This window comes from Manis javanica, chromosome 16 (assembly GCF_040802235.1).
Source record: "Manis javanica isolate MJ-LG chromosome 16, MJ_LKY, whole genome shotgun sequence".
Taxonomy (NCBI): domain Eukaryota; kingdom Metazoa; phylum Chordata; class Mammalia; order Pholidota; family Manidae; genus Manis; species Manis javanica.
The window spans coordinates 49,095,622-49,122,415 of NC_133171.1; the positions used below are offsets into that span (position 1 = coordinate 49,095,622).

General features: G+C 42.3%; 2 protein-coding genes across 5 annotated transcripts in view; one reads left to right on the forward strand and one right to left on the reverse strand.

Moving 5' to 3' along the window:
* Positions 1-3,695: 3,695 nt before the first annotated feature.
* LOC140846690 (ankyrin repeat domain-containing protein 66) lies at positions 3,696-16,643 on the reverse strand. 2 transcript variants are annotated; one of them, XM_073224197.1, is made up of 4 exons: positions 16,543-16,643; positions 10,500-10,673; positions 8,645-8,873; positions 3,696-4,633 (listed from the first exon to the last, which is right to left on the reverse strand). In XM_073224197.1, the coding sequence occupies exons 2-4, from the start codon at positions 10,660-10,662 to the stop codon at positions 4,435-4,437; spliced, it is 591 nt and encodes a 196-aa protein (XP_073080298.1). In that variant the 5' UTR covers positions 10,663-10,673; positions 16,543-16,643; the 3' UTR covers positions 3,696-4,434. The 2 variants fall into 2 exon arrangements, with proteins under 2 accessions (XP_073080298.1, XP_073080299.1); XM_073224198.1 differs by having other exon boundaries at positions 10,500-10,670; positions 16,543-16,590.
* Positions 16,644-23,831: 7,188 nt separating this feature from the next.
* The window catches only part of LOC140846915 (anthrax toxin receptor-like), a 39,407-nt gene continuing 36,444 nt past the window's right edge, over positions 23,832-26,794 (forward strand). For 2 of the 3 annotated variants that reach the window (XM_073225231.1, XM_073225233.1), the window contains exon 1: positions 23,832-24,292. The gene's annotated coding sequence lies outside the window, so the exon portion shown is untranslated. The remainder of the gene's footprint in view (positions 24,293-26,794) is intronic. The other variant, XM_073225238.1, reaches the window with a different exon arrangement.

Here is a 26,794-nt window from a genome sequence, read left to right on the forward strand (position 1 = left end):
GTCCTTCTGTGACTGGCTTATTTCGCTTAGCACCATGTCTCCAGGTCCATGCATGTTGTCACAAATGGCAGGATTTTCTTCCTTTTTAAGACTGAATAATATTCCATTGTGTATACAGACCACATTTTCTTTATCCATTTATCTGTTGATGGACATTTAGGTTATTTCCTCATCTTGGCTATTGTGAATAATGTTTCACTGCAGTTTAAGTATAATCACTTCAAACTGTAAGCAACGCAAATGTCCATCAAGTGGTGAATTAATAAACAAATTGTGTTATATTCATCCAGTGGACAAACTACCAACAAAATCAGTAACATAGATGAATCTCAAATACGTCATGTTGAGTAAAAGAAACCAGATTCAAAATAAAGCATACTAATGATTTGTTTATATGCAATTCAAGAATAGGCCAAACTAAGTTACGGTGACAGAAATCAAAACAGAGGTTGGGGGAACAGGAACTAGAGTGGTAAAGATGGACTGGAAAGGGGCCTGGGGGAACTCTCCTGGGCAATGGGAATGCTCTAATCCTGTTTAGGATGTAGATTTCACAGGTAAACAGATTAAGCTGTTCAATTAAGCTTTGTGCATTTGATGTATGTAAATTATATCCTAATAACACTGTAGTCCTTTGTTAAAATAAGAGAAAACAAAACAAATAAAACCATGATGTTTAACTAGCCACAAAGAAATCACAAAGCCAAGTGGAGCTACCAAGAAATATGAAGGCAGCATGGACAGAGATGCCTTCCCTGGCACACAGACAGAAGCACACAGTGATGAATAAACCAAGAGCAACTTTCCAGAAGAGTGGGCACACCCGTAGCCATTCAGAAAAACAGGCATCTGACAAAGACCACGTCAGCAAAAGGGTCCCTCTGTGAAAGCTGGCTTGTCATCAGGCATCATCAGGGTCTGTGGAAAGGGTTGATGGGGCACAACAAAGCCTGCGCATTTGTCTATATTCTATTAATGTGTCCAGTAACTCACCTATCCACCCTACAACTGGGTCCTCTGCACTCCCTCCAGAATATCTGTAATCTGGCCACTTCTCACGACCTTCCCTGCAGCCACTGCCGCCCAGGCCACCAGGGTCTCTAGCCTGATGACAGCAATAAGCTTCATGACTGGTGTCCCTGCTTCCACCCGGCCCCTCTCCAGCCTATGTTCTACTCAGCAGCCAGAGAGATGTGGCTAAATCACCCTAGTCATTTTCTGTGACCCTTAAAATGAAATGCCCCGTTCTCACCTTGGCCCACAAGGTCTACATGAACCAGCGGCTGTCCACCTCTCTAGCCTCGGCTCCTTCCCTGACATGCCCCCATCAGCCCCATGCTCCAGCCATAGGGCTTCTTCCTGGAGCTCAGATATCCTGAGCCTATCCCAGGTACAGCGGTTTGTACTTGCTGGATCTCCACTTGCAATGATCCTCCTCCAAAGCTTCTTGCTTTTGCTTCATTTAGAGTAGTGTTCAAATGGCCTCTATCGGAGATTCCCACCCTCACTCCACTTTTTAAAACGGCTCCCCCACCCCCAGTTATTGTCTTTCCTCTTGACCCAGATGATAGTTAATTTTATGTGTGAATTTGTCCAGATGTTTGGTCGAACATTATTCTGGGTCTTTCTGTAAGGGTGTTTTTAGATGAGATTAGCATTTAAAGCAATAGACTGAGTAAGCAAATTGCTCTCTGTAACATGGTGGGCCTCATCCAATCAGTTGAAGGCTTGAGGAGGACAAAAGGCTGTCCCCCAAATAAGAGAGAATTTTCCTGCCTGACCACCCTTGGGAAATGGAATTGCTGGATCATATGGTTGTTCCATTTTGAATTCTTTGAGGAACTTCCATCCTGCTTTCCATAATGGCTGCACAAATTTACATTCCCACCAACACTGCATAAGGATTCTTTTCTCCACCCATCCTCTGCAGGACTTGTTATTTCTGTCTTTTGGACAGTAGCCACTCTGATTTCTGTGAGGAGGTATCTCATTGTGGTTTTGATTTGCATTTCCCTGATGATTAGTGATGCTGAGCACCTTTTCATGTGCCTCTTGGCTGTCTGTATGTCTTTGGAAAAATGTTGAATCTGAGTTTTCACCACTAAGCTATGCTGCCTCCCAGGAGCATTTCTCTTCTGAGTTACTCCAACACTTTTCTAGCTGGTCTTCCTGTCCGAATTCTTGCCCAGCTCCAATCTGCTTGCAATGCCATTATGCCACAACCAACCCTGCCTACAGCCTCTCAGAGGCTTCGTGTTTCCCTCAGGACACCATCCAAGTATCATGCCATGGCCCACTGTGACCTGGCTTCATTTACCCTCCAAGGTCATTAACCCCCCATGTTACCATCTCCCCTGCCCTTCTCTGCTCCTGTACACACACTACACTCCAGCTTTAGCTTATTTGGGTCCCTTGTTTTGGACCCTCAAACTCAACACTCCTATGTCTGGGCCTTCATAAAGCAGTTCCCTTGCCTACAGAGTCCTCTCCCCAACAGTCCTGCTTATTTCCAGCCCACCCTTCAATTTCCCCTTGAAATGCCATTTCCTCCAGAAACCTCCTTTGACTTCTTCAGACTACTTTATGAGCTCCAGATAAGGGTTCCCAGAGAGTCCTGGGCCTCCCCTTTCACAGACCACCACCTTTTCTTGGTTTTGGTTATTGAACTTCCTGCCTTCCTAGCTGGACCAGAACTATTCTGTTTGCTAACTTTAGGGCAAATTCCTAGTACAATGCCTGACACAACGTGTGCTTAATATGTATTCATTAAGTGTTTGATCATATTTATGAGTAGTAGAGATATGATTTTACTGTGAAGAACCCATCTATCCACTTGTATACATTTTCTAGAAGAGGTAAATCTACAGAGAAAGAAAGTAGATTAATGGTTGCCAGGGGCTGAGTGTGGGAAAGGGGAATGACTGTCTAATGTGCAAGAGGGATCTCTTGGGTGTGATAAAAATGTTCTAAAATTGGGTAGTGGTGATAGTTGCACAACTCTGTAAGTTTCCTAAAAGTCACCAAATTGTACACTTAAAATGAAAACATTTTATGGCACGTAAATTGTTAAAAATAAATTTCATCTAATGTCTGCTGGCTCATTGCCAACCAGTTCCAGAGCTTTTTCTGATGGCAGGAAAGACAACCCAAAGTCTTACGTAGCTTGACGTTTTTGTAAGAGCGATAATATCCAGACCTCAAATTTCACTGCTTCATATGCAACCTTAACTTATCAGTGAGAGGTATTTTATGACTTTAGATTTTTCATAGGCTGCAATCATCAAGTTTCATGGCAACTGATAAGGAGGCACAGAGTCACATGGCCATGAAAAGTCCTGCACTGAACATTAAAAAAGAAATCTTTGTGGATTAGTTTGCTCAAAGACTAGTGCAATGAGTGCATGTGGTAGATAAGGCCAGAGAAATGCCTCAGTGTGAGCAGGCCAGAGATAGGAATATGATACAGAGGGTACCAGCTGATTCCCCAGTTCCTGAACTCCTTGATGTAAAGTTGAGAAACACTTGCATGATTCCTAAGGGGCAGAAGGTCTTTGATTTCTCTCCTGCAAATTTAGCAAGAATTTGGGGTCCCTAGCCCAACAGAGGGGTCCAAGTATTTATTCATTTTGGAAAATTCAAACCGAACTTAGCCTGTATTAATAGTAGCATTTATTGAGTAATATATAGTAAAGAATGTTAGGTTCCTAAAGTTATTGACTTAGGGAGAGAAATTAGTAAACCTAAAATGTAGGGTAGCCAGTTAAAGTGCACCAAGCCAGCTGCCTGGTGGGGGCTCCCATGGCTTTCTGGTTTCTACTGTGGTGTCATCTGATAGGGAAGAAAAGCAAGGCAAGCCACCTATATAATTTTAAACATTCTAGTGAAAGGAAAACGGTAAAATTCCTATTTGGTATCTATTTTATTTGGCCCAATATCCAAAATATTATCATTTCAGCATGTAATCGATATTAAATACTATTAATGAGCTATTTCACATTTTCTGTTCTAAGTATTCAAAATCTGGTATGTGTTTTACGTCTACCTCACATCTCAGTTTGCATGCAATATTTTCACTGGAAATGCCTCATCTGTATTTTACATTTCCTAAATAGTTGACAAGCAGAGCTATAATCACATGTTCCATTACCTCATGCTCTCTCTCACTAGTTAGGTGGGATGAAATTAATTCGTGTCAGGATTTCCGGTTATTTCCACTGAGCCAGTCTACTGTCCAGGTTGCTCCTCCTGGGTATATAATGATATTCGCTCAATTGGCAAGTCTTGCCATTGACAAGTCTTGACGTTCAGGAGCTGTCTGGGAATGGTCCATGAGGAAAAATCATGTAAAGACAACACACACCTAATAAGTTGACTCTGCCACCAGGGAAAGGTTTCCACCAGAAAGCAGGTCTAGCCTGTTGGGCACGGGCTTTCTCACGCTCTCCTCTCCTTGGTATGGCTGACCCTGGTGGGGCCTCGACTTTTCTTCTTTTTCTTATTAGTGTTTTGATTCCGGGAGGGAAGAGACAGCTCCAGTTCCCTTTTCTTGGCATCCCAGTCTTCATCCTGCTGGTCCAATGGCAGCCCCTTCCGCCTGGCGGTGAGGCGGTGGGCCTGGCACTCAGGCTCAGCCCTGGGGGAGGGGAGACGGCAGCCCTCAGCACGCAGACCCCAGAGCCTGGCCTGGCTGGGGGGTGGGCCTCTTCCCGCCCTCCACACACAGCCGGGCACTTCAGTGATCCCATCGAGAAGGAAGGAGGGCAACTTAGAGCATTTCCAAGTACACTCTCAGGGAGGGCTCAGATCTGAAAGAAACTACTTTGAGAAGGCAAAAAAATGGCAAAGTTGGATGCTAGGAGGATTGAAGGCAGGTGCTTAGCTTGAAGAAGGTGCTGCTAATTTTTATTTGTTGACATTTATAAAGTAACCAGTGTATTATTGGGAGGCTGTTTTCCTTCATTTATTTTGTATTTTTTCCTAATTATAAAGCCATGTTTGTTCACTGTATAAAATTTTGAAGTGCAGAAACATGTTAAAAACTACTCATAATTGCATATGTGCTATAGGTATAGATGGATTTATGTAAATAATAGTTCAATTATATATAATATGTAGATGACAGATATAGAATAACAGAACAGATGATAAATGGAGAACTAGATGAATAGGTCATCATACACACCTGGACAATAGGAAGCATACAAAAGTAACTTTTGTGTCTGAGGTATTTGTATTTAAGTTAGCATGTGGCTTGCTTAAAGTCGTTGGTGAAGCCACTTCACATAGACCAAATCTGAGCCAATATGAGCATGGATGGAATCGGAGGGGTGATGGTACAGGCAGGGCAAACATTTTAACTGCAAAGCATTTTAAAAAGTACAGTTCACTTAGAAGTTAACAAACCTGCTTGTCCTTCAGGTCCCATGTCCCCAACAAGCTAGATATGATCTCTTCATATTCAGACCACATAGTGTCCGTCTTCTGCCCTGTTCTTTTAACCAGTATCACTTTCTATCTTATATTAGTATAATTTATGTAAACAAGTTATGTCTTTACCCAGGCAGGTAACTTCTTAATGTCTAGCACTGTATCTGATTTATCTTTAAATACTTTTAAGCATCTAGTTTGATGCCATGCACATAGTAGGATTCAAAAATATTTTTTGTATGAGAAATTTACTACTTAGGCTAAACTTAAAGTTGAATTGTTCTACTAAGATCCCTAGGATCTTCAGAAAACTTTCAAATACTGTCTAGGCTTCTTTAGGAAATTCTCTTATATCTTTTCTCTTTACCATCCTAACCTAGGAGCCCACCTACTTGCAATATGAGTGTTAAGAAATTCTGTAAGTGATCTCCTTGCCTCCAATCCTACCTGCACAGCACCACCTCTTCCACTACAAGAGAACCTCGCTAGCATCTGTTGCATCTTGCTCCTCCCTGATGAATTCATACTCATCTACCTGCCCAGCTGTCTGTGGTCACTCACTCACCCAAGCTTATTCTCTACTTCTCTTCATCATGAATTCTCTACTTAGCCAGGCCATTTATCTTCCCACTTTCTCCCATATACACACACCTTATGCACATTTCCAACTTTCTGCCTTCCCTCCAAAACGAGGATCTTCCTCTATCTCCCATTAGTCAGATCTTAGCTGTCTTTTAAGGTTCAGATTAATTTCCCCTTAACCAGAATTCCTTCTCTCTGTCAAAAGGGAAGTCCCTCATGGGAGCTAATGATGGTCAGTAATGACTTGCTCATGATGCAGGTGACCTCCGTTGCTTTTGTCGGCTCAGCACTGCTTGCCCACTTTTCCTGGTAGTAACACTCTCCACCATTTGGAGGAACTACTCCTCCTTCACTTCAGTTATGCTGGGGTCATGGGTCATGTTCATCCACCCACTTATCACTAGGGAGGGGCTGAGACTACTCAGAGAAAGTCAGCAGAGGGCAGCCAAGGCCAGGACCCTGAGGAATTTCAGCATCCAAAAGGCTTCAAGTACAGGAGCTCAGAGAAATCATGAGAAGACATGGTCAGACAGACTGAAGGAGATCTAGACTAGAGCGGTGTCAGACAAATCAGGAGAGAAGAGTTGTCAAAAACCAGATTAAGTGGAGGGAAGATGTGAATTAAGAAGAGGTAAGATGCCATTGATTTAGCAACAAGAATATCCCTGGATGAGAGCTGATGCAGTACAATGACAGCGGAAGAAGTCTGAAAAGTGGGTGAGGGAGTAGAGACAATGATATAGATTAACTCTTGAGTTCCTTAGAAAAGGAGAGAAGAAAGTCATCGCAGACATGAGAATGACCTCTAATCACTTGTGTGTTTTTTAATAAGATCAATTGGAGCATGTCCACAGGCCAAAAATAACTGAACAGAGGGAATTGGAAAAAAACTAAAAATATAGAAGAGAGGATGAAAGAAGCAATGAAGAATGTAGGAATGATGATCCGAAAGGAGACAAAGGACTGGATCAAGGGTCTGGATGGGGGGATGAGACTTCTTATAGAATGATGGGCAGCAAGGTAAGAAAGGAAAGATGTACATGTATATACAATATATAGGTAATAGAGGTTTAAAATGTATACCCGGGCTTCAGTGTTCTCTGTGAAGTAGAAACTATACCTTCTGCAGGCGATGCTGAATGTGAAGGGGACTTGGAATTGTCGATTGTCAATATACAGCCAATCTAACTTTTAGGTAAACAGCCAAGCTATCCTGGGAGCTCAGCTGAAGATAAAAATCCTAGAAGTTCTGGTGGTACCCACCCATCTACTTATCTGTGGGCTTTTCTCCAGCAGACTAAGCTTTGGAATGGAGAAGACAGAGACCGATCCAAGTTCGTGAACCCTGGTTTAGACACTACAGAAGGACAGGAGATGGAAATTTAAGAATATCAGGAAGAGAGGGGAAGGGGTGGCGTCCACATGCAGGCGGTGAGCCTAGAGGGAGGTGACAGTTTGGGAGGGAAAGAAGTTGCATGAGAAGAGGTCCCGATGCCCTCAAATACCTGTGTGATGATCCAGGAGCTGGTAAATGAAGAAAGGGAGCAATGGTTGCCTAGTGGTATATTAGAGCTTTAAAAAGTTTGGAGAACAATGTTGCTGAGCCGCATGGAGGAGGTCCCTGAATGCAGGCAGTGAGAGCAGGATGGGGGAGAAGGAAGAGTCTTTGAGTCGGGGTCAAGGCTCTGCTTGTTGGTTCCACAAATCACCTCGATTATGATTTTGAATATTTTACATGTAGGACACCGCTTTCCAGAGACGGTCTCCTTAGTTACTCCTACAGATGACTAATCTCATTGCAGGCAAAGATTTGATAGTCTAAGTTTCTGAAAATAATTTTATTTTCAAGTTCTTAGAAAGGCATCTCACTGTCACTCCCCCTGCTCACCAAGAACTGCCCTATGGATCGATTTGCTATCGATCTCAGTTCAGTTTTCAAGCAGTGCTGCCTTCACTTTGCTACTTTACTGTCTGTTGCACAAATTACTTATTAACCAAGTCACAAATTTCTAAATTTTATTTCCATCCTTTCTAGAGCTGTAATTCTCAGGTACATAATGGATACTTAATTCTATTTGAATTCTTAGCTGACAAAATATTAACAAATATTAGGGAAGTTCTTATCTTTGGTGAGTGTGTGAGTAGAGATTCACAGGTAGAAGGGCCCTTAAGGATGATAGCCTAATTCACCTGTCTCATTTTAAATATGAGGAACCTGAGGATCAGACAGGAGACTTAACTTGTCCAAGGTCACACAGTTAATGTGAATATACAAATCTTGTCCCATGTTCCATTTTCAAACCTGGTGTCCCACCTCTCTTATCTGATATAATTTTTGTATAATTTAAAACAATAACTATAACAGTTATATAATCAAAATTATAATAATTATGTGTCTTACAATTATTACAATTTGTGTAATTTAAAAACAAAAGATTTTACATAATCTAAAACAATGCAGTTTATACCCCAAACTAGTCACCTCAGTGAAAATTTTATGAAAAACAACTCAAACAACATTTGGCTGGATTTTCTCATTTCATTTTCATTGACCTGAGACCACTGAGTTGGAAAAGACCTTGATCACAGGCTCCTGTTTCTGTCCTTTCTGTGGCTGGAAATAAATGAAACTTACTTCTCCAGGAATGCCACACAGGCTTTCTGCCCATAGATCTGCGCAATCCTCTTTGGTGTGTCTCCAAAGAAGTCGGGGGCGTCGATGGCGGCATGCAGTGCATGGAGAATTTTGAGCACATTCAGATGGCCTGACTCAGCTGCAAAGTGAGCTGGGGTCCAGCCCACATCAGTTACCAGGCAGGGCCTGGCTCCATATTCTATTAAGAGCTGCATCACGTCCAAATGCCCTTCAGTTTATCAAGAAGAAACAGGAGGAGGTTAAGATTGAAACGTCTCTGCTGGACTAAGGCCAGGGCTCACCTAGATAGCACAAAGGAGGGGAGACATTGGCAGGCCCAGCCAATTCCTTAGCAGCAACCCCTCCTCCCTTCTTCTCCCACTCCCCTCCCGGGGACTCAGTGCTCCATCCTTGCCCTGTGAACCTTGCTCCCACCTGGGGTTGGAAACCATCCACTATTCCCTAGACTTCTTCTAGAACACCCCTCGGCCCCGCCCATTCCTGCAGTCCATTCCTGGGAATCTTGTTTTCTCTCCCAAGTCACTCTACACTTGCCTTTGCTGGCTGGCAAGGCTTACTCGGCTTCAGGCAGTCTCAGTGCTGATTTAAAAAACAAGTATATTGTGACAACATGGATAGAACTTGAGGGCATGATGCTCAGTGAAATGAGTCAGACAGAGAAATACAAATACTGTATGATCTCACCTATATGTGGAATCTTAAAAAACAAAAACCAAATTCATAGATACAGAGAACAGATTGAGGGTTGCCATAGGCAGAGGCTGGAGGTGGAGGTGGAGGATGAATTAGGTGAAGGGGGTCAAAGGTACAAACTTCCAGTTATAAGCTAAATAAGTCCTGGAGATGTAATGTACAGCATGGAAACTATAGCTAATAATATTGTATTGTACACCTGAAACTGATAGGATGCTGTATGTCAATAATATCTCAATAAAAAATATTTTAAGTCCCACTTACATTACAGTTAGCACAGACTAAGGGCACAGGCTTTCCAGTCCAATAGATATGGCTTCAGACCTGACAATAAATGCCACTGGCTAACTGTGGCACCCCTGACAAGAACAACCATCTGAGGCTCAGTGTCCTCATTGCTTAATTAAGGGTATTATCATGGCTTCCTGAGTTTTTTTGAGGTGCAAATAAAATTGCAGACATCAAGTACACAGCATAGTGTCCAGCATATAGCAAATGTTCATTAAAAGCTGCTTTGATACAGCTACCATCACTTTGTACTTAAATTTCTTTAAAATTCTCCTAACTGATTTCTCTGCAGCCAGTCTTGCTTCCTTCCAATCCATCCTCCATAGTGGAATAAAAACAAATTTTTAAAAAGTGAAGCTTACTAGAGCACTTTCTTACTTGACATTCTTCATTGGTGTTCTATTGCCAAAGGCCTTGATACGACCACTGGCTGAATTTTTGCCCCTGTTGCCCTCCCATCACATAACAGAGCTGTGTTAGGCAAGGGGGACCCAGCAATGGACAAGACACAGTCCTTGTCCCACCACAGGAATGATACTCCATTCCTGCCAGAGGTCAAGAGGGAAGAGGGCTAATATTAACTGAGAGCAGACTGTGTGTTAGCCACGATGCACCCATTATCTTACTGAATCCTCACCACAAGATTCCCGTTACATAGATGAATAAACTAAGGCCTAAGGATGTTAAATAACTCATTTATGGTGCTACAATGAGCCAGTGGTGGTGCCGGGAATGAAATGTCCCATCCAGCTCTCATGAGATGGTCTTTCTGCTCCCCCATACAGACGACTGACCGGTGATTTCACAAATGGACACAAAGGGCTGGATTCTTCCCTAGGCATTTCCCACTCACCTTTAATCGCAGCCCAGTGAAGTGGGGTTCTGTCGTTCCAGTCCATGTCCTTATAGTTTGGGTCACAGAGACCTCTCTTCAAAATCTTTCTCACCGAATTGCCGTCTCCTGCAGCCACTGCTTGGTGGAGCTTTGTCAGGTCTGACATTCTGGCCAACTCCATGACAACAACTACTGTAGGAAAAACATGCTGCTTAGGAAATTTTCTACAACTGTATTGCTAGTGAGTGATTCCACAGGCTTCTTTGTCATCTATTTTCCTGCTCATCCCGTATATTTGAACCCAGCGTTGGTTTGTGTGTGCGCTCTGCTGAGTGTATTTGGATCTTCGCTCCTCTGGTTAGTGTATGCCAGTCCCCTACCCCAAAACTATCAATGTTTCCCCTCTGACTACAGGATTATAGGCTAAAGTCACAGGCTGGCATTTGCTATTTGGCCTTAACCCATTTTCCAGTGCTTTTTCCTACTCTTGCTCCAAAGTGCTAGTAGTGTGACCCTGAGTTAGTTGTGTATGCTGTGCTTTACCTTTCTCATCCATAGAATGGATCTAATTTGCCAGGATTGTTGTGAGGATACAGTGACAATCCATGGGAAAAGTTTGTATTGGATACAGAGCAGATGTTCCAAGGAAATTAAATATTTACACTACACCAGCTTAGGAGGTGGACAAGATGTAACATATGAATAAAATGCCTACAGTTCTTTTTAATATTAAGACCAACAGTTCTCTAACTATAGTCTACATATGCTTAGGAATTCCTAGGTTTCTTTCAGGGGATCCATGAGGCCAAAGTATCTTCATTAAAATATTACAATGTCATTGGCCTTGTTCGCTGTCCTGACAATTGTTCTGATGGTTCAAAAGTAATGATGTAGAAACTGCTGGTGCCTTAGCAAGAAGCAAGCTGTGGGCAGTGACACCATACTGGATATTGCAGTCATGGGTTTCTGACATTCTTCACCACCACACATGCATAGTAAGAATAAATAAATAAGTAAATAAATAATACCTAAACTAGTTTCACAAAAGAAACTAAAGAAGTAGGAATTATTTGTATTAAATTACAATCCTTGATTATACGACTTAATAAAAATGATCATAAAATATCGTATAATGAGACGTGTCAGCATTTGGGAAGTCTGAATAATTTCATGAACCGGTATTTTCCATGTTACAAGTGTATGATGTTACAAAATCATGCATGAGTAAAGAGATCCCTTCAAAATAGCATGAAAAGTACATTTAGATTGTTTCAGATTCTAGTCAACAAGAAGGGGCTGAGATAGACCACACACACACACACACACACACACACACACACACAAAGGATGAGGAGAGAGCCACTTAAGGTGGGGTCAGTGGGAATGTCTCTTTGATCTCAATATTTAAGTTGAGATCTCGGGAAGAATGTGGAGTCAATCATACAAACTGAGCCCCAGCAGCTGCAATATCAGCCAGGAATTTATGAGAAATGCAAATTATTGGGCCCAAAATCAGACCACCGAATTAGAAACTGGGGTGGATGGGGAGCCAGCCATCTGTATGTAGTAAGCCCTCCACATGGGTCTGATACACGCGGACTATGATGACAATCCGATAGTGGGAGAGGAGTGAGTAACGTAATGAACAGGCAGTGCCCTGGGTGCTATGAAGGTGGAGATTTTCTGGGGACAGAGGGAATGGTTGGCGGGAGTGGGTGAGCATGCTTTCTGCCCAGTAGCCCTCAGCTGCAGACATTCTTAGAACAAAGAGCAACGTGACTGAGCAGGCCTGAGCTGTGGGATGGTCACTTTCACTCTGCCCTGGGGATGCCTTCATCCCAGCCTGGCCTCTTTCCTCTCCAAGAGTCCAGCCATCTCAAGTTGACAGCTGGTGGGAAGCAAGGTGATTTGACTGGACTGGGATTCTACTGCTCAGTGCCCAGCAGTTGCCAACAGCAGAGTCCCTAAAGTGTAGGTGGTGACCAGCAGGGCCCTGGGTAACAGCTAGGCACAGCTGTGAGGTTCTCCAAGGCCTACAAAAGCAGGGAGCAAGCCAGTTTTGGCCAGTAACCATAGTTTACCAATCTCTGGTATATATAAAGCATTTGCAATCTTGTTAAATTGCAGATTGTGATTCAGTAGGTCTGGGATGGGGCTTGAGATTCTGCATTTGTACAAAAGTCCCCATAGCAACCACTGGTTCACAGACCACAATTTGAGTAGCAATCTCTCCCTTTGGCTGTAAGGCAGGGGACAGACAGCAGTGAGCGAGACTGGGGATGTGATGTAAGGCAGTAAGGATGTGGAGGTTGTTTCCTGTTGAAGGACCACGGGAGAGGCCCAAATGGGTCCCAGAACCTCTGAATGTGTAGGACACGCATGCCTTTCTGCATTAAGTGGGTGCTCAGTACATGTTAGGAGACAAGATGGCACAGGATGCATTTTGTCTTTTGGGCTTGTTTGTTTTGGTAGAATACCTTTACACTGGAGCATTTGATCAATGACAAAATAAAATAGTAAACAGAAGTAGAAGAGGGTTTCCAACGTGCAGGTATCATGAAAAACCAAACCGTTTTTAGAATCAGTGGCTGGAAGCCTTTTTGCTTGCCTTTCACACAAACTTTTCAGTGGGTTTCAGTTAGACCCACTCCATTTGTTCCACGTATGAGTTCATACCAAGGAAACTCCACAACTTCTCACAGATGAATTATAATTTAAGTAGGTGTGTTCAATGGGTGGCTAAATTTATTTGCAGAGGAATTGATGAAATGATCCTAAAATCTCATATAGACATGCAAGGGACTCAGAGAGCCAAACCAATCTTGAAAAAGAACAAAGTAGGAAGACTCACCATTCCTGATTTCTAAACTTACTACAAAGCTACAGTAATCAAGACAGTGTGGTACAAAGTATATTATGTGCATATACAAAGAGAACAAGGTGGCAGGAAGTGTGGCATAAAGGTAGACAGAGCAATGGAATAGAATTAAGAGTCTAGAAATAAACCTTACATCTATAGTCAATTGATGTTCAACAAAGGTATCAGTAAAATTAAGTAGGGAATGAACAGTTTTTTTTTTTTACTGGTACTGACACAGTTGGCCAACCAGTGCAAAAAAATGAAAGTGGCCCTGTACCTCATGCCAAATGCATAACTATGAAGGATCACAGACCTATCTATAAGACCTAAAAGTAAACTCCTAGAAGACAATAATGGCAGCACATCACATTGGGGCAGGCAATGGTTCATGGATATAACAACAAAAGCATAAGCAACAAAAGATTAGATAAATTGGATTGCAACAAAATTAAAAACTTTTTTCTGTAAACGATACCTTTGAGAAAATGAAAAAAACAACCACGGAATAGAAGAAAATATTTACAAATCACATATCTGATAAAGAAGTTGTATTCAGGGTATATATATATATATATATATACACACACATACATTACAACTGAATAATAAAAAAATTCACTTAAAAAGAGCAAAATAAAAATAAAACATACAAAAGTTTCTCAAAAAAATATGCAAATAGTCAAAAAGCATATAAAAATATTCAAGATCATTATTAGGGAAATGCAAATCAAAACCACAATGAGACACCACCTCACACCCTCTAGGATAACTATAATTAAAAAGACACAACAACAGATATAAACCCAAGCATATAAAGTCAATCAATATATGATACAGGAGCCGTGCACACACAATGGGGAAATGACAGCCTCTTCAACAACTGGTATTGGCAAAACTGGACAGCTGCACGCAAGAGAATGAAACTGGAATATCGTCTAAACCCATACACAAAAGTAAACTCAAAATGAATCAAAGACCTGAATGTAAGTCATGAAACCATAAAACTCTTAAAAGAAAAGACAGGCAAAAATCTCCTGAATATAAACATGAGCAGCTTTTTCCTGAAAGCATCTCCTCAGGCAAGGGATACAAAATCAGGAATGAACAAATCAGAGTATATCATGCTAAAAAGCTTCTGTACAGCAAAGGACACTATCAGCAGAATAAGGAGGCATCCTACAGTATGGGAGAATATGTTTGTAAATGACATATCCGACAAGGGGTGTTAACATCCCAAATATATAAAGTACTCACACACCTCAACACCCAGAAAGCAAATAACCCTATTAAAAAAATGGACAGAGGATAAAAACAGACACTTCTTCAAAGAAGAAATTCAGATGGCCAACAGGCACATGAAAAGATGCCCCACATCGCTAATTATCAGGGAAATGCAAATTAAAAACCACAATGAGATATCACCTCATGCCAGTTAGGATGGCTAACATAGAAAAGACTAGGAACAACAAATGCTGGTGAGGATGTGGAGAAAGGGGAACCCTCCTACACTGCTGGTGGGAATGTAAACTAGTTCAACCATTGTGGAAAGCAGTATGGGAGGTTTCTCAAAAAACTAAAATTGGAAATACCATTTGACCCAGGAATTCCACTCCTACGAATTTACCCTAAGAATGCAGGAGCCCTGTTTCAAAACGACATGTGCACCCCCTATGTTTATTGCAGCGCTATTTACAATAGGCAAGAAATGGAAGCAATGTAAGTGTCCATCAGTGGATGAATGGATAAAGAAGATGTGGTACCATATACACAATGGAATATTATTCAGCCATAAGAAGAAAACAAATCCTACCATGTTGCAACAACATGGATGGAGCTAGAGGGTGTTATGCTCAGTGAAATAAGCCAGGTGGAGAAAGACAAGTACCAAATGATTTCACTCATCTGTGGAGCATAAGAACAAAGCAAAAATGGAAGGAACAAAACAGCAGCAGACTCACAGAACTGAAGAACTGGGACTAACAGTTGCCAAAGGGAAAGAGACTGAGGAGGATTGGTGGGAAGGGAGGGAGAAGGGGAACTAAGGGGCATTACGATGAGCACACATAACCTGGGGGGGGGGGGCATGGGGGAAGGCAAGTATAGCACAGAGAAGACAAGCAGTGACTCTATAGCATCTTACTACACTGATGGACAGTGACTGTAATGTGGTTTGCGATGGGGATTTGATAATGTGGGGAATTCTAGTAACCACAGTGTAGCTCATGGGATTGTATATTAATGATATTAAAAATTTAAAAAAGAAAAACAACACAAACAACAAGCAAGTGTTGGTGAGGATGTGGAGAAATTGGAACCTCATACACTGTGGTGAAATATAAAATGGTGCAGCCACTTTGGAAAGCAGTTGTGGTTGTTCTTTAAATGGTTAAATTTTACAGTTATCACATAACCTATAACTCCACTCCTAGGTTTTTACTTAAAAGAAATAAAAAACATGTCCATACAAAAAACTTGTACACAAATGTTTTGTGGCAGCATTATTCTAGTAGCCCAGAAAGTGGAAACATCCCATGTCCACTAATGGATGAATGCATAAATAAATGTGGAATATTCATACAATAGAGTGTTATTTGCCAATAAAAAAGGAGCAAAGTACTGACACCTGTTACAAACATGGATGAACCTTGAAAACATGTTAAGTGGAAGAAGCCAATCACAAAAGACCACATATTATATGATGCCACTTATGTGAAATGTCCAGAATAGGCAAATCCACAGAAACAGAAAGTAGATTATTGGTTGTCTGGGAGTGGGGAGAGGTGGATGGCAGTAAGTGACTGTTAATAACTATAGGATTTCTTTTTGAGGGTGATGAATGTTCTAGAATTAGTGGAGGGTGATGCTTTCACAACTTCTAATATATTTAAAAATCACAGAATTGTGTACCTTAAATAGATGGATTTATGGTATGTGAATAATCTCAATAAAGCTGTTCAAATAAACAAATGATACTATTAGAGGCTTTCTTAAGAAAACCAAAAATGTATTTATGGAAAACTTACAATTCACTAGCCTTTGAATGACTTCAGCAAATTTTCCTTTACATGAATCCTTGTAAATCTGATTAGTGAACTTGAATTTCTGTCTTTCTGGTAGAGGTGTCTCAATGTAAAAAAGTAGCCAGTAAATGTAAATTCTAATAAATACATCTGAAGACAGGGGTAATATAAAAATACTCACTGTCCTGAGATCTGAGGCGCTGGGAGCCCGCAGGCAGGCTGCTGCTAGTCTTGTGCGCCGCACACCATGGAGACTGAGCCCGCCCCCCCTTAGCGAGGCTGCCAGTCACCGTCAGCCTTCACAGGCTGTGGGCTGGTGGCGGGCTTACTGTCGGTCTGCAACGCACAGAAGCTGTGTGGCAGGTCCAGTCCGCTTCCAAGTGTGGTCCTTCCCAGGTTTTCCTCAGATAGCATTTGATCAAAAAAACATTGCCAGTCCACAGACACTGCGAAGGACGTAAGCCACTGTGGAGGAGGGAAGAAAAGGAGCCGCGCCCCACCGCCCACCTGCAGAACCCAGCTATGAGATCTTGCGGGTGGGGGAGCGGTGGGGCCCTTCACCTTGGCTGAGCCTCTTTCTTCTCACCAGTAAGTGAAGCTTTGACGCCTTTCTCAAAGGGCTATGCAAGACGACTAGCGAGGACAACCTACAAAGTACATGAACAGGAGAGAGCACAGAAGGGAGGGAGGAAAACTTCAGGTGCTCTCTCCTCGCCTCCCCTCTTTGCTCCCTCACTCTAAGCTCCTGCTGTTTTATGAAGATGCTCATCTCAAAGACCTTCCTCAGTCTCTCACTCTGTCCTCTCTCTTCCTCCCCTTCCTTCTCCTTCTCCTTCTCCTCCTCCTCCTCCTCCTCCTCCTCCTCCTCCTCCTCCTCCTCCTCCTCCTCTCCTCCCCCAGTTCCTGTTTTTCCTTCCATTTCTCGCCTACCTTTCTTCCCACGTGTATTTATTTAATGCCTTTATCTGCCAGACACTGTACTGGGCTTGTGGAGAACAAGGCACTCGTTTGAGCTTAGAGTCCGAAGAAAAAGGCAATAAGGAAGAAGACAAATAAATGTATATTTGTAAAAGTGTAGCGTGTGTAAGTACCATGAACAGAGAAGATACAGGGACAGAGAATAATGGGAGAAGGGGGTGGTCATGGATGCCGTGAGGCAGTGGCAGGTGAGACCTGGCATAAGAGGAGCGTCTGAGGAGCTGGGGGAGGTGTCCAAGCGGAGGGAGGCAAAGAGCTCGGCTTAAGTGAGAATAAAGAAGAGGAGGATGCAGCAAGGGGTGTGGGACAAGAAGAAAAGATTCGTTTACTATAGGCAAGGGCAAGGTCATGCAGTCTTCTAGGACATGGTGGGGAGTTTGGATTTTATTCCAAGTACGAAGAGAAGTCGCTGAAAGCAATGTTTTATTTATTTATTTTTTAATTAAGGTATCATTGATATACAATCTTATAAAGGTTTCTCATGAGCAACATTGTGGTTATTATATTCACCCATATTATCAAGTCCCCCAAAACACACCCCGTTGTAGTCACTGTCCATCAGCGTAGTAAGATGCTATAGAGTCCCTACTTGTCTTCTCTGTGCTGTACTGCCTTCCCTGTGACCCCCCGACGTTATGTGTGCTAAATACTGAATGAAAGGTTTTAAGCAAGGAACAAGATGGTCAATTTACATAGTTTCTGAAGGTCACTTTGGCTTCTTCATGGAAAAATGGACTGAAGGGAGGGGAGACGAGATCGAGAGCAGGAAGACCACCGAGGAGGCTGTTGCTGGAGCCCAGTCGAGATGCGCTCATGGCGGGTATATATTTGGCAGTGGAGACTCATAGAGAGGCAAATGAAATCAAGAATTATTTAGGTGAAAATATTAACAGGATTTGTCAGTGGATTACACATGAATAGTGAGGGAAATGGAAGAATCAAAGGTGATGGTTGAGTTTCTGGTTTGACTGGCTTGTTGGGAGGATGGTGACATGCAGTGGTGTGGTGGTGACCAAGGGCGGGGCGGGTTTGTGTCGTAGGAGGGTAGTTCAATTACGTGTTCTGTTTTGAATGTGTTAAGTTCTGTAAAACATCCAAGTTATCGAATACCAGTCTAGGGCTAAATATCAAATAAATATTGAAGCTTTAGAGCTATGGAGCTACACACTTGGGACTGCAGGTACAGAGGAGACCCCTGCTCTGAGGCCTACTATCCTTCTGAGATCTGGTAGACTAGGAAGAATTTTAAAGGAGATTAAGAAGCCCTTCCAGAAAGGTAGGAGGAAACCAGGAGAACACAGCCTCACAGAAGCTAAAGGGGAAGCATGTGGCTAGCGATGACGGTCAACCGAAGAAGGCAGGGTGTCATGGCGGTCCATTACAGGCTGACAAAGACTCACATGCAATCCCAGGCCCACCCTCAAAGAGCTCAGGGTCTCATGGAGCTTTCCGAGCTTCATAACAGTTCCAGGTCAGCTCAATTCCATCTACCATACATTTGATAAGTAGCTAATATGCCTTGAGTGACGCATGTGTACAAGGACAGAGCCCTGCCATCCTTGTCATCTACTAGGGGATAGTAGGTAAGAAGTTGTAGCTGTTACCATTAGCAAACTGCTTGTGTCTGGGGCCATATCCCCACCTACATGTTTCCTTCCTCTGATAATAGGTTTTTGACACCTAACTTTTTGACAGGCCATGACCTGGCCAGGGAGTGAGGCAACCAAAGGGAGAAGCCCCCAAGATTTCTCATAAGTCAAGAGTGAAGGGAGATACTTCTGTTACATTTAAGCAAAAGGAAGAAGTAACCACAAAGGATATATTTTTAAAAAATTAAATATCTGACACAAATAGCACACAAGGCCATATAAAGATAAGACAAAGTTAAATCCTTACAGAAATACTCACTCTTTGAACAGTACAAGTTGTAGCATCTGCAAATGGAATACTGAATTTGTGTGGTAATGGCTTTCCAGTGATGCCAGTGTGCCCTTGTGACTGAATGAGTATTTCATTCGGGGTCAATGTCAAAAATCTACCCTTGAGAGTCTTTTGCCCATGCGGTGATAGGCCACAGAGGCCTCTGGGCAATATCTGTGGGTCAGTCATTGCCCTTTGGTCACCCTGGTTCAAGCATTGGAACTAAAATTTCTGACTGAGGTGGCTTCCATGAAGCAATTCTCCAGAGACTCACAGCCATTTTTAGATAAGGAAGGGACTCTGGAAATCATCAGTCAAAAACTCATTTTATAGATGAGAATGTTGAGACCCACTGACATTAACTCATTTAATGAGTCACACTGCAGTGTTTTAATTCCTCTCCAAGTATCTACCCCATGCTGGCCAAGCTCAGTATATAAAGGAGACGCACAGCGACCTTAAGTTCAGGTGTGGGCTGAGCCCTGTGCCGCTTTCTTGCATGTTTACCGCTTACTGTTGTCCCTTGCTCCCACCACTGTGATTTGATTCTCTTCTACCACCCTCCAATTTTGAGAAAGATGATCATAACAAACTATAAAGGCTTTGTTCTCCGTGCTGTAACATACATTACCAAGTTTGTATGGGGCAGGTACCATAATGATGCCATCTTTACAGAAAAGCAAACTCAGGCACATGGTTATCAAAAAACTTGTCTAGGGTTACAAAGCCAGTCGTTGGACAACCCAGTGATTTGGTTGCCGTAGTCATGTTCTTACCTACTCTGCTACATCTTATCCCGAGATGGTAAGTCAAAGTCGCATGCAAAAGTTATTGAAGGTAAGGCTTCCCTACCTGGGAAATGATGCAGTTTCTATTTCAAAGCAATACGTGTAAAAGAGGCAATGCAGCAAGGGGGACAGAATGGTGACCTGAGAACTGACAGGGGCAAGAAGGAAATGAGATATTTGTTGAATGCCTTTGTGCATCAGGAATTGTTCTAGATGTTTTGTAAATACTGCCTCATCATTCCCAATACCAAGTCTGAATGTAGTTTGCAAGCAAGGAAACTGAGGCTCAGAGGGCTTAAGCATCTGTAGGCCAAATCTGTCTGCCTCCTCTTCAGAGTCGAGAGTGAGAGCAGAGAGCCCTCTGTACCTGATGGTGTGATTACCAGGGCCCCTATCTCTGGCAAGCTCCAGGCTTCCCTGCCTCTGGGACAAGGAAGATGAGAATTGGGTTCCACTTGTGGCTTCTAATTCTTTTGTTCCCTTCTGTCTACACCCATCTCATAGGAGCTTTCAGGGACCCTCTTAGTCAGGAAGGAAGGCCTTGGTTAAAATCATGAGCCATCCCTGGGATCAGACTGAACAAGAATAATGTGTTGGGTCTAGGATTCCAGCATCGCTGCTGATCTGCACAAGCTGGAGATGTGTGCCAATCCAGCATGAGGTGTGCAAAATCTTGTTCGGGTGAATAAGGACGTTCAGATTGGCTGTATTTTCTCTAAGGTGTCATTTTGCCATCTTGTGTCCTTCATAGACACAGCTGTGGTGTTCCTCTCAGCTTCTACTGGGTGCTATGCAACTTGAATGTGGGTCTGTGTAACTCTCTGACATGCTGATTTTTGGATGGAGCTTATACACAGGCTCTGTATCACTGTTTTGGTACCTGCTACCCCTTCCACCTAGCAGCCTTTGCCCAGACATTTCATCTTTTCCATCATCTTCTGTGGACCTACTGCCTCTGGCTTAACTGCCTCTAGGAAGTCCCTGTGGGAAACAAATTCACAACAAATTTTTATGTACAATATCATGTCATCTGCAAACAGTGACAGTTTAACTTCTTCCTTACCAGTCTGGATACCTTTTATTTCTTTGTGTTGTCTGATTGCCATGGCTAGGAACTCCAGAACTATGTTGAATAAAAGGGGGGAGAGTGGGCATCCTTGTCTTATTTCCTATCTTAAAGGAAAAGCTTTCAGCTTCTCTCTGTTAAGTATGATGTTGGCTGTGGGTTTGTCCTATATGGCCTTTTTTATGTTGAGGTACTTGCCCTCTATTCCCATTTTGTTGAGAGTTTTTATCATAAATGGATGTTGAATTTTGTTGAATAGTTTTTCAGCATCTATGGAGATGATCATGTAGTTTTTGTCCTTTTTGTGGATGTGGTGTTCGATGATGATGATAGGTTTTCAAATGTTGTACCATCCTTGCACCCCTGGAATAAATCCTACTTGATCATGATGGATGATCTTTTCTAATGTATTTTTGAATTTGGTTTGGAGTATTTTGTTGAGTATTTTTGCATCTATATTCATCAGGGATATTGGCCTGTGATTTTCTTTTTTTTGTGGTGTCTTTGCCTGGTTTTAGCATTAGAGTGATGCTGGCCTCATAGAATGAGTGTAAGTCCCTCCTCTTCCACTTTTTGGAAAACTTTAAGCAGGGTGGGTATTCGGGTCTTCACTAAATGTTTGATAAACTTCAGCAGTGAAACCATGTGGTCCAGGAGTTTTGTTCTTAGGTAGTGTGTTGAGTGCGACTTCAATTTCATTGCTGGTAATTGGTCTGTTCAGATTTTCTGTTTCTCCCTGGGCCAGCCTTGCTAGGGTGTATTTTTCTAGAAAGTTGTTCATTTCTTCTAGGATATGCAGTTTGTTAGCATATAATTTTTCATATTATTCTCTAATAATTTTTTTTTCTGTGGCTTTTGTAGTGATTTTTTTTTTCTCATTTTTGTTTTTGTTTTTTTTTGTAGACTTTTTTTTTTTCTTGAGAAGTCTGGCTAAGATTTTATTTATTTTATCAAAGAACCAGCTCCTGCTTTCATCGTTTATTTTCTATTGTTTTATTTTTTCCTCGATTTTATTTTTTTCTGCTGTAATCTCTATCATGTCCCCTCTTTCTTCTGACTTTGGGCCTCAATTTTTCTTCTCTTTTAGTTTCATTAATTGTGAGTTTAGACTGTTCATATGGGATTATTGTTCTTTCCTGAGGTATGAACTGTATTACAGTATACTTCCCTCTTAGCACAGCCCTCACTGTATCCCACAGATTTTTGCATTGTTGAATTGTTGTCATTTGTCTCCATATATTGCTTGTTCTCTGTTTTTATTTGGTCATTGATTCATTGGTTATTTAGGGGCATGTTGTTAAGCCCTCCATGTATTTGTGGGCTTTTTCGTTTTCTTCTGCATACTTTATTTCTTGTTTCATACCTTTGTGGTCTGAGAAGGTGGTTGGTACAAGTTCAATCTTTTTGAATTTACTGAGGCTCTTTTTGTTGCCTAGTATACGATGTATTCTTGACAATGTTCCATGTGCACTTGAGAAGAATCTGTATCCTACAGTTTTGGGTGTAGAGTTCTGTAGATGTGTGTTAGATCCTTCTGTTCTAGTCTAGGGTGTCATTCATTGCCTCTGTGTCCTTACTTATTTTCTGTCTGGTTGATCTGTTGTTTGAGTGGTGTGTTGAAGTCTCCTAAAATGAATGCATTACATTCGATTTCCCCTTTTAATCCTGTTAGTATTTATTTCACATATGTAGGTGCTCCTGTGCTGGGTGCATATATATTTATAATGGTTATATCCTCTTGTTGGACTGACTCCTTTATCATTATGTTATGTCCTTCTTTATCTCTTGTTACTTTCTTTGTTTTGAAGTCTATTTTGTCTGATACAGGTACTGGAACACCTGATTGTTTTCTCCCTATTGTTTGCATGAAATGTGCCCCATTTCCTTGGGTCCCTGTTCAGAGTTGCAGTCACCAAGCTCAGTCACGAGATGCAAAAACAAAACAAGTCTTTATTGCTAGTTCGAACTAGGGTCTCAGCAGCCCGTCAGAACACAGGACACAATCTGAGACCCTGAACAAAGTTCCCTTTTTTGCTTTTATACTTTTAGAATGTAGCAGATGCAGCAAAAACAGTTAGCAGATGTATCAAAACAGTTAGCAGATGTAGTAAAACAGTTTAGGGGGCTTTCCCAAGTTTATTATAACTTTTAAGCTCATTGCTGATTATTTCTAGCTTGTTATTTTTCCAGGAGCAGGGTACTTCCTCTTTCCTATTTGCTTAGGATGGGGTTTTAATACAAAATGGAGTTAGTTAGGCTAGGCTTTACAAAATGGAGTGAGTTAGGTCAAGCTGACTTTCTGGGGGTCCCACAGAAATATCTTTTTCCATCCCTTCACTTTTGGTCTGTATGTTTTGGGTTTGAAGTGAGTCTCTTGTAGGCAGCATATAGATGGGTCTTGCTTTTTTATCCACTCTGTAACTCTGTCTTTTGGTTGGTGGATTCAGTTCATTTACATTTAGGGTGATTATCGTTAGATGCGTACTTACTAACGCGTATTGCCGGCTTTGGATTTGTGGTTACCATACATTCAAGGGCAGCAGTACCTGCAGGGCGTGCTGCACGTCCCTAGGGGGCGAGGCGGTGCGGGAAGCCGCCTGGGCTCGCAGGTCTGTGCGAAATACCACAAAGTAAGAAAACAGGCGCGGGGCTGCGGGCGGGGCGCGGTGGCCCACGAGCCCCTCCCTTCGGCCAATCGGCGGCCGCAGCGGGCGCCTGTGGGGCCGCACTTTCTCCTCTGCGCCGGGTGTTGAGGGGGTCGGAAGTGGCGTCTCCTCAGCTCCAGCCGGACTCCTCGGGAGCTGCCGCGGCCCGGGCGCTCTGGCTGCGGGGCCGCTGAAGGCGGTCTGACGGGCATTTCCGTGCTGACAATCTCACCGCCGCCACCGTGTCCCTCAAGACCCGCCGCCTCCCGTTAATGGGCCGCTCCGCGAGCGCGTGAGGGCCCCAGGGCGGGGGCAGGCGGCGGCGGCCCTTCAGTGTGGCCCGCGCCCTGCGCTGCCCCGAGCTGTGGCGGCAGCGGCGTCTGCACTGCGGAGCCCGCGCGGCTCCCGAGAGCCCCGGCCAGGACGCGGGGCTGCGCGGACGGCTGCCGACTCCAAAGTTGAGCGCAGGCTGGCGGCGCGGTTGGAGGCCGCCCCTGACGCTCCAGCTGCTCCTGCTCCAGGAGCTGGTTCAAGGTAGGACGGTGCGCGGGCGCGGGGTCCCCCTGAGGAGCGGGCCGGTGGTGCGCAGGAGTCCCCTGAGGTGCGGGCTGGTGGGTTTACTGGGACGTGGCCGCCAGGCGGGGGTTTCTGTGAGTCTGCTGCTGCTTTGTTCCTTCATTTTTTCTTTGTTGTTATACTTCACAAATGAGGGAAATCATTCGGTACTTGTCTGTCTCTGCCTGGCTTATTTCACTGAGCATCATACCCTCCAGCTCCATGCATGTTGTTGCAAATGATAGGATTTGTTTCTTATGGCTGGATAGTATTACATTCTGTATATGTACCACCTCTTCTTTATTCATTCATCTACTGATGGAAACTTGGGTTGCTTCCATATCTCGCTCTTGTAAATAGTGCTGCAGTAAACATAGGGGTGCACATGTCTTTTTGAATCTCAGAAGTTGTTTTCTTTGGGCAGATTCCTAGGAGTTGAATTCCCGGGTCAAATAGTATTTCTATTTTTAGTTTTTTGAGGAACCTCCATACTGCTTTCCACAATGGTTGCACTAGTTTACATCCCCACCAGCAGTGTAGGAGGGTTCCCTTTTCTTCGCATCCTTGCCAGCATTTGTTGTTCCTAGTCTTTTGGATGTTGACCATCCTAACTGGCATGAGGTGATACCTCATTGTGGTTTTAATTTTAATTTCCCTGATAATTAGCGAGGTGGAGCATCTTTTCATGTGCCTGTGGACCGTCTGAATTTCTTCTTTGGAAAAATGTCTGTTCAGATACTCTGCCCAGTTTTTAATTGAATTATTTGCTTTTTGTTTGTTGTGCTGCGTGAACTGTGTATATAATTTGGATCTCAACCCCTTATCGGATCTGTCATTTATGAATATATTCTCCCATACTGTAGGATGCCTTTTTGTTCTATTGATGGTGTCCTTTGCTGTACAGAAGCTTTTCTGCTTGATATAGTCCCACTTGTTCATTTTTACTTTTGTTTCCCTTGCCCCGGGGAGATATGTTCATGAAGAAGTCGCTCATGTTTATGTCCAAGAGATTTTTGCCTATGTTTTTTTCTAAGAGTTTTATGGTTTCATGACTTACGTTCAGGTCTTTGATCCATTTCGAGTGTACTGTTGTGTGTGGGGTTAGACAATGGTCCAGTTTCATTCTCTTACACGTAGCTGTCCAAGTTTAGCCAACACCAGCTGTTGAAGAGGCTGTCATTCCCCCACCTTTGTATTTGCTGTATTTTCAAAATATATATGGTTTCAGGAGGAGATTTCCGCCGCTCTACTCATGCCGCCTCTTGAGAAGAAAAATGAAGATGTGTGTTTTAATAAGAGAAAGTATAAGGAATGGAAATTTGTTTTGTTGAGGGTAAAAGAAAGTAATTGTTCTAAAGTACAGCTGTTTATTTAAAGAGGAAGAACTCTAAATGTAAAAAAAAAATTGTAGAATCCAATTTTTCAACATTAACAGCAAATTAGAATTTTGTTTTCAGTGAAAAGGACAAGTTTTCTTAAACTCTTAGTCTGCAGTTAATGCTGAAAAATTGTAGGAAGTTTTCTAATTGTTTTATCAAAGCAATTTCTCATGCTTAAAGTCTCAATGAATTGTCTGAGTATTTAAGAAAATGAGATCTCAATATTAGAAGGACTAAAAGCTAAACTTTGCTAACAACTGTGTACCCTTCTGTGTCTGCCTTTGAAGTGTTTTGTTGTCATTCTAGTTAAATGGATAAGTATTGCTTCATGTCATCCTATAATCTTATGTAAGCAAGTGCCAAAGAGAGTTTCTTTTGACAACTTCCCAAAATCAAATTCAGAAAGGTTCTTTTACCTCTAGTTAACTCTGATATTTTGTAGAGGGCCCCTGGAACATGTCAGAGGAATTTTTTCTCCTCATCGGGGAAAATAGTTGGCTAATTTGGCTTATTTAACTGATAAATATTTACCTGGAAAGCACTGTCAAAGGGAATGATGCTAAACTTTGTTACTGAATGTTTTGTGTTACAGAAATATCCAAATTTTCTTATGTCAACTGTCTTATAGTAAGCTCTCATCAGATCTTTCACCATTGTCATTTGTAAATCTTTTGTCACTTATAGTAACTGTTTTATTACTCCTAAACTAGTAAAGAACTAGATTTCAGAAGAACAGGTATTGGTTACATAGGATTAAATAAACTAAGGAAAATGATTTTGTGGCTTTATGTTTCAAATGTTGCAGATAAAGTGTTTTAAGCTTTTTCTCTTAAACTTTTTAGTAAATGACAATATCTTTATAGGCAGGTATATAATTCATACCACATATTTAGTAAATGACAGCAGTTTAGTAAATGACAATATCTTTATAGGCAGGATCGAAACATTTATCTTTCTCTCTACCTAATCCCTCCAGAATTTAAAAACTCTCAGTGACTATTTTCATATTTTACAGCAGTATGTTTATTTGCATAAGTTCATTAAGAGTCTGCTTTCCTTGTAAGAGGATCAATTAAAAACACAGGTTATATTACCAAGGCTT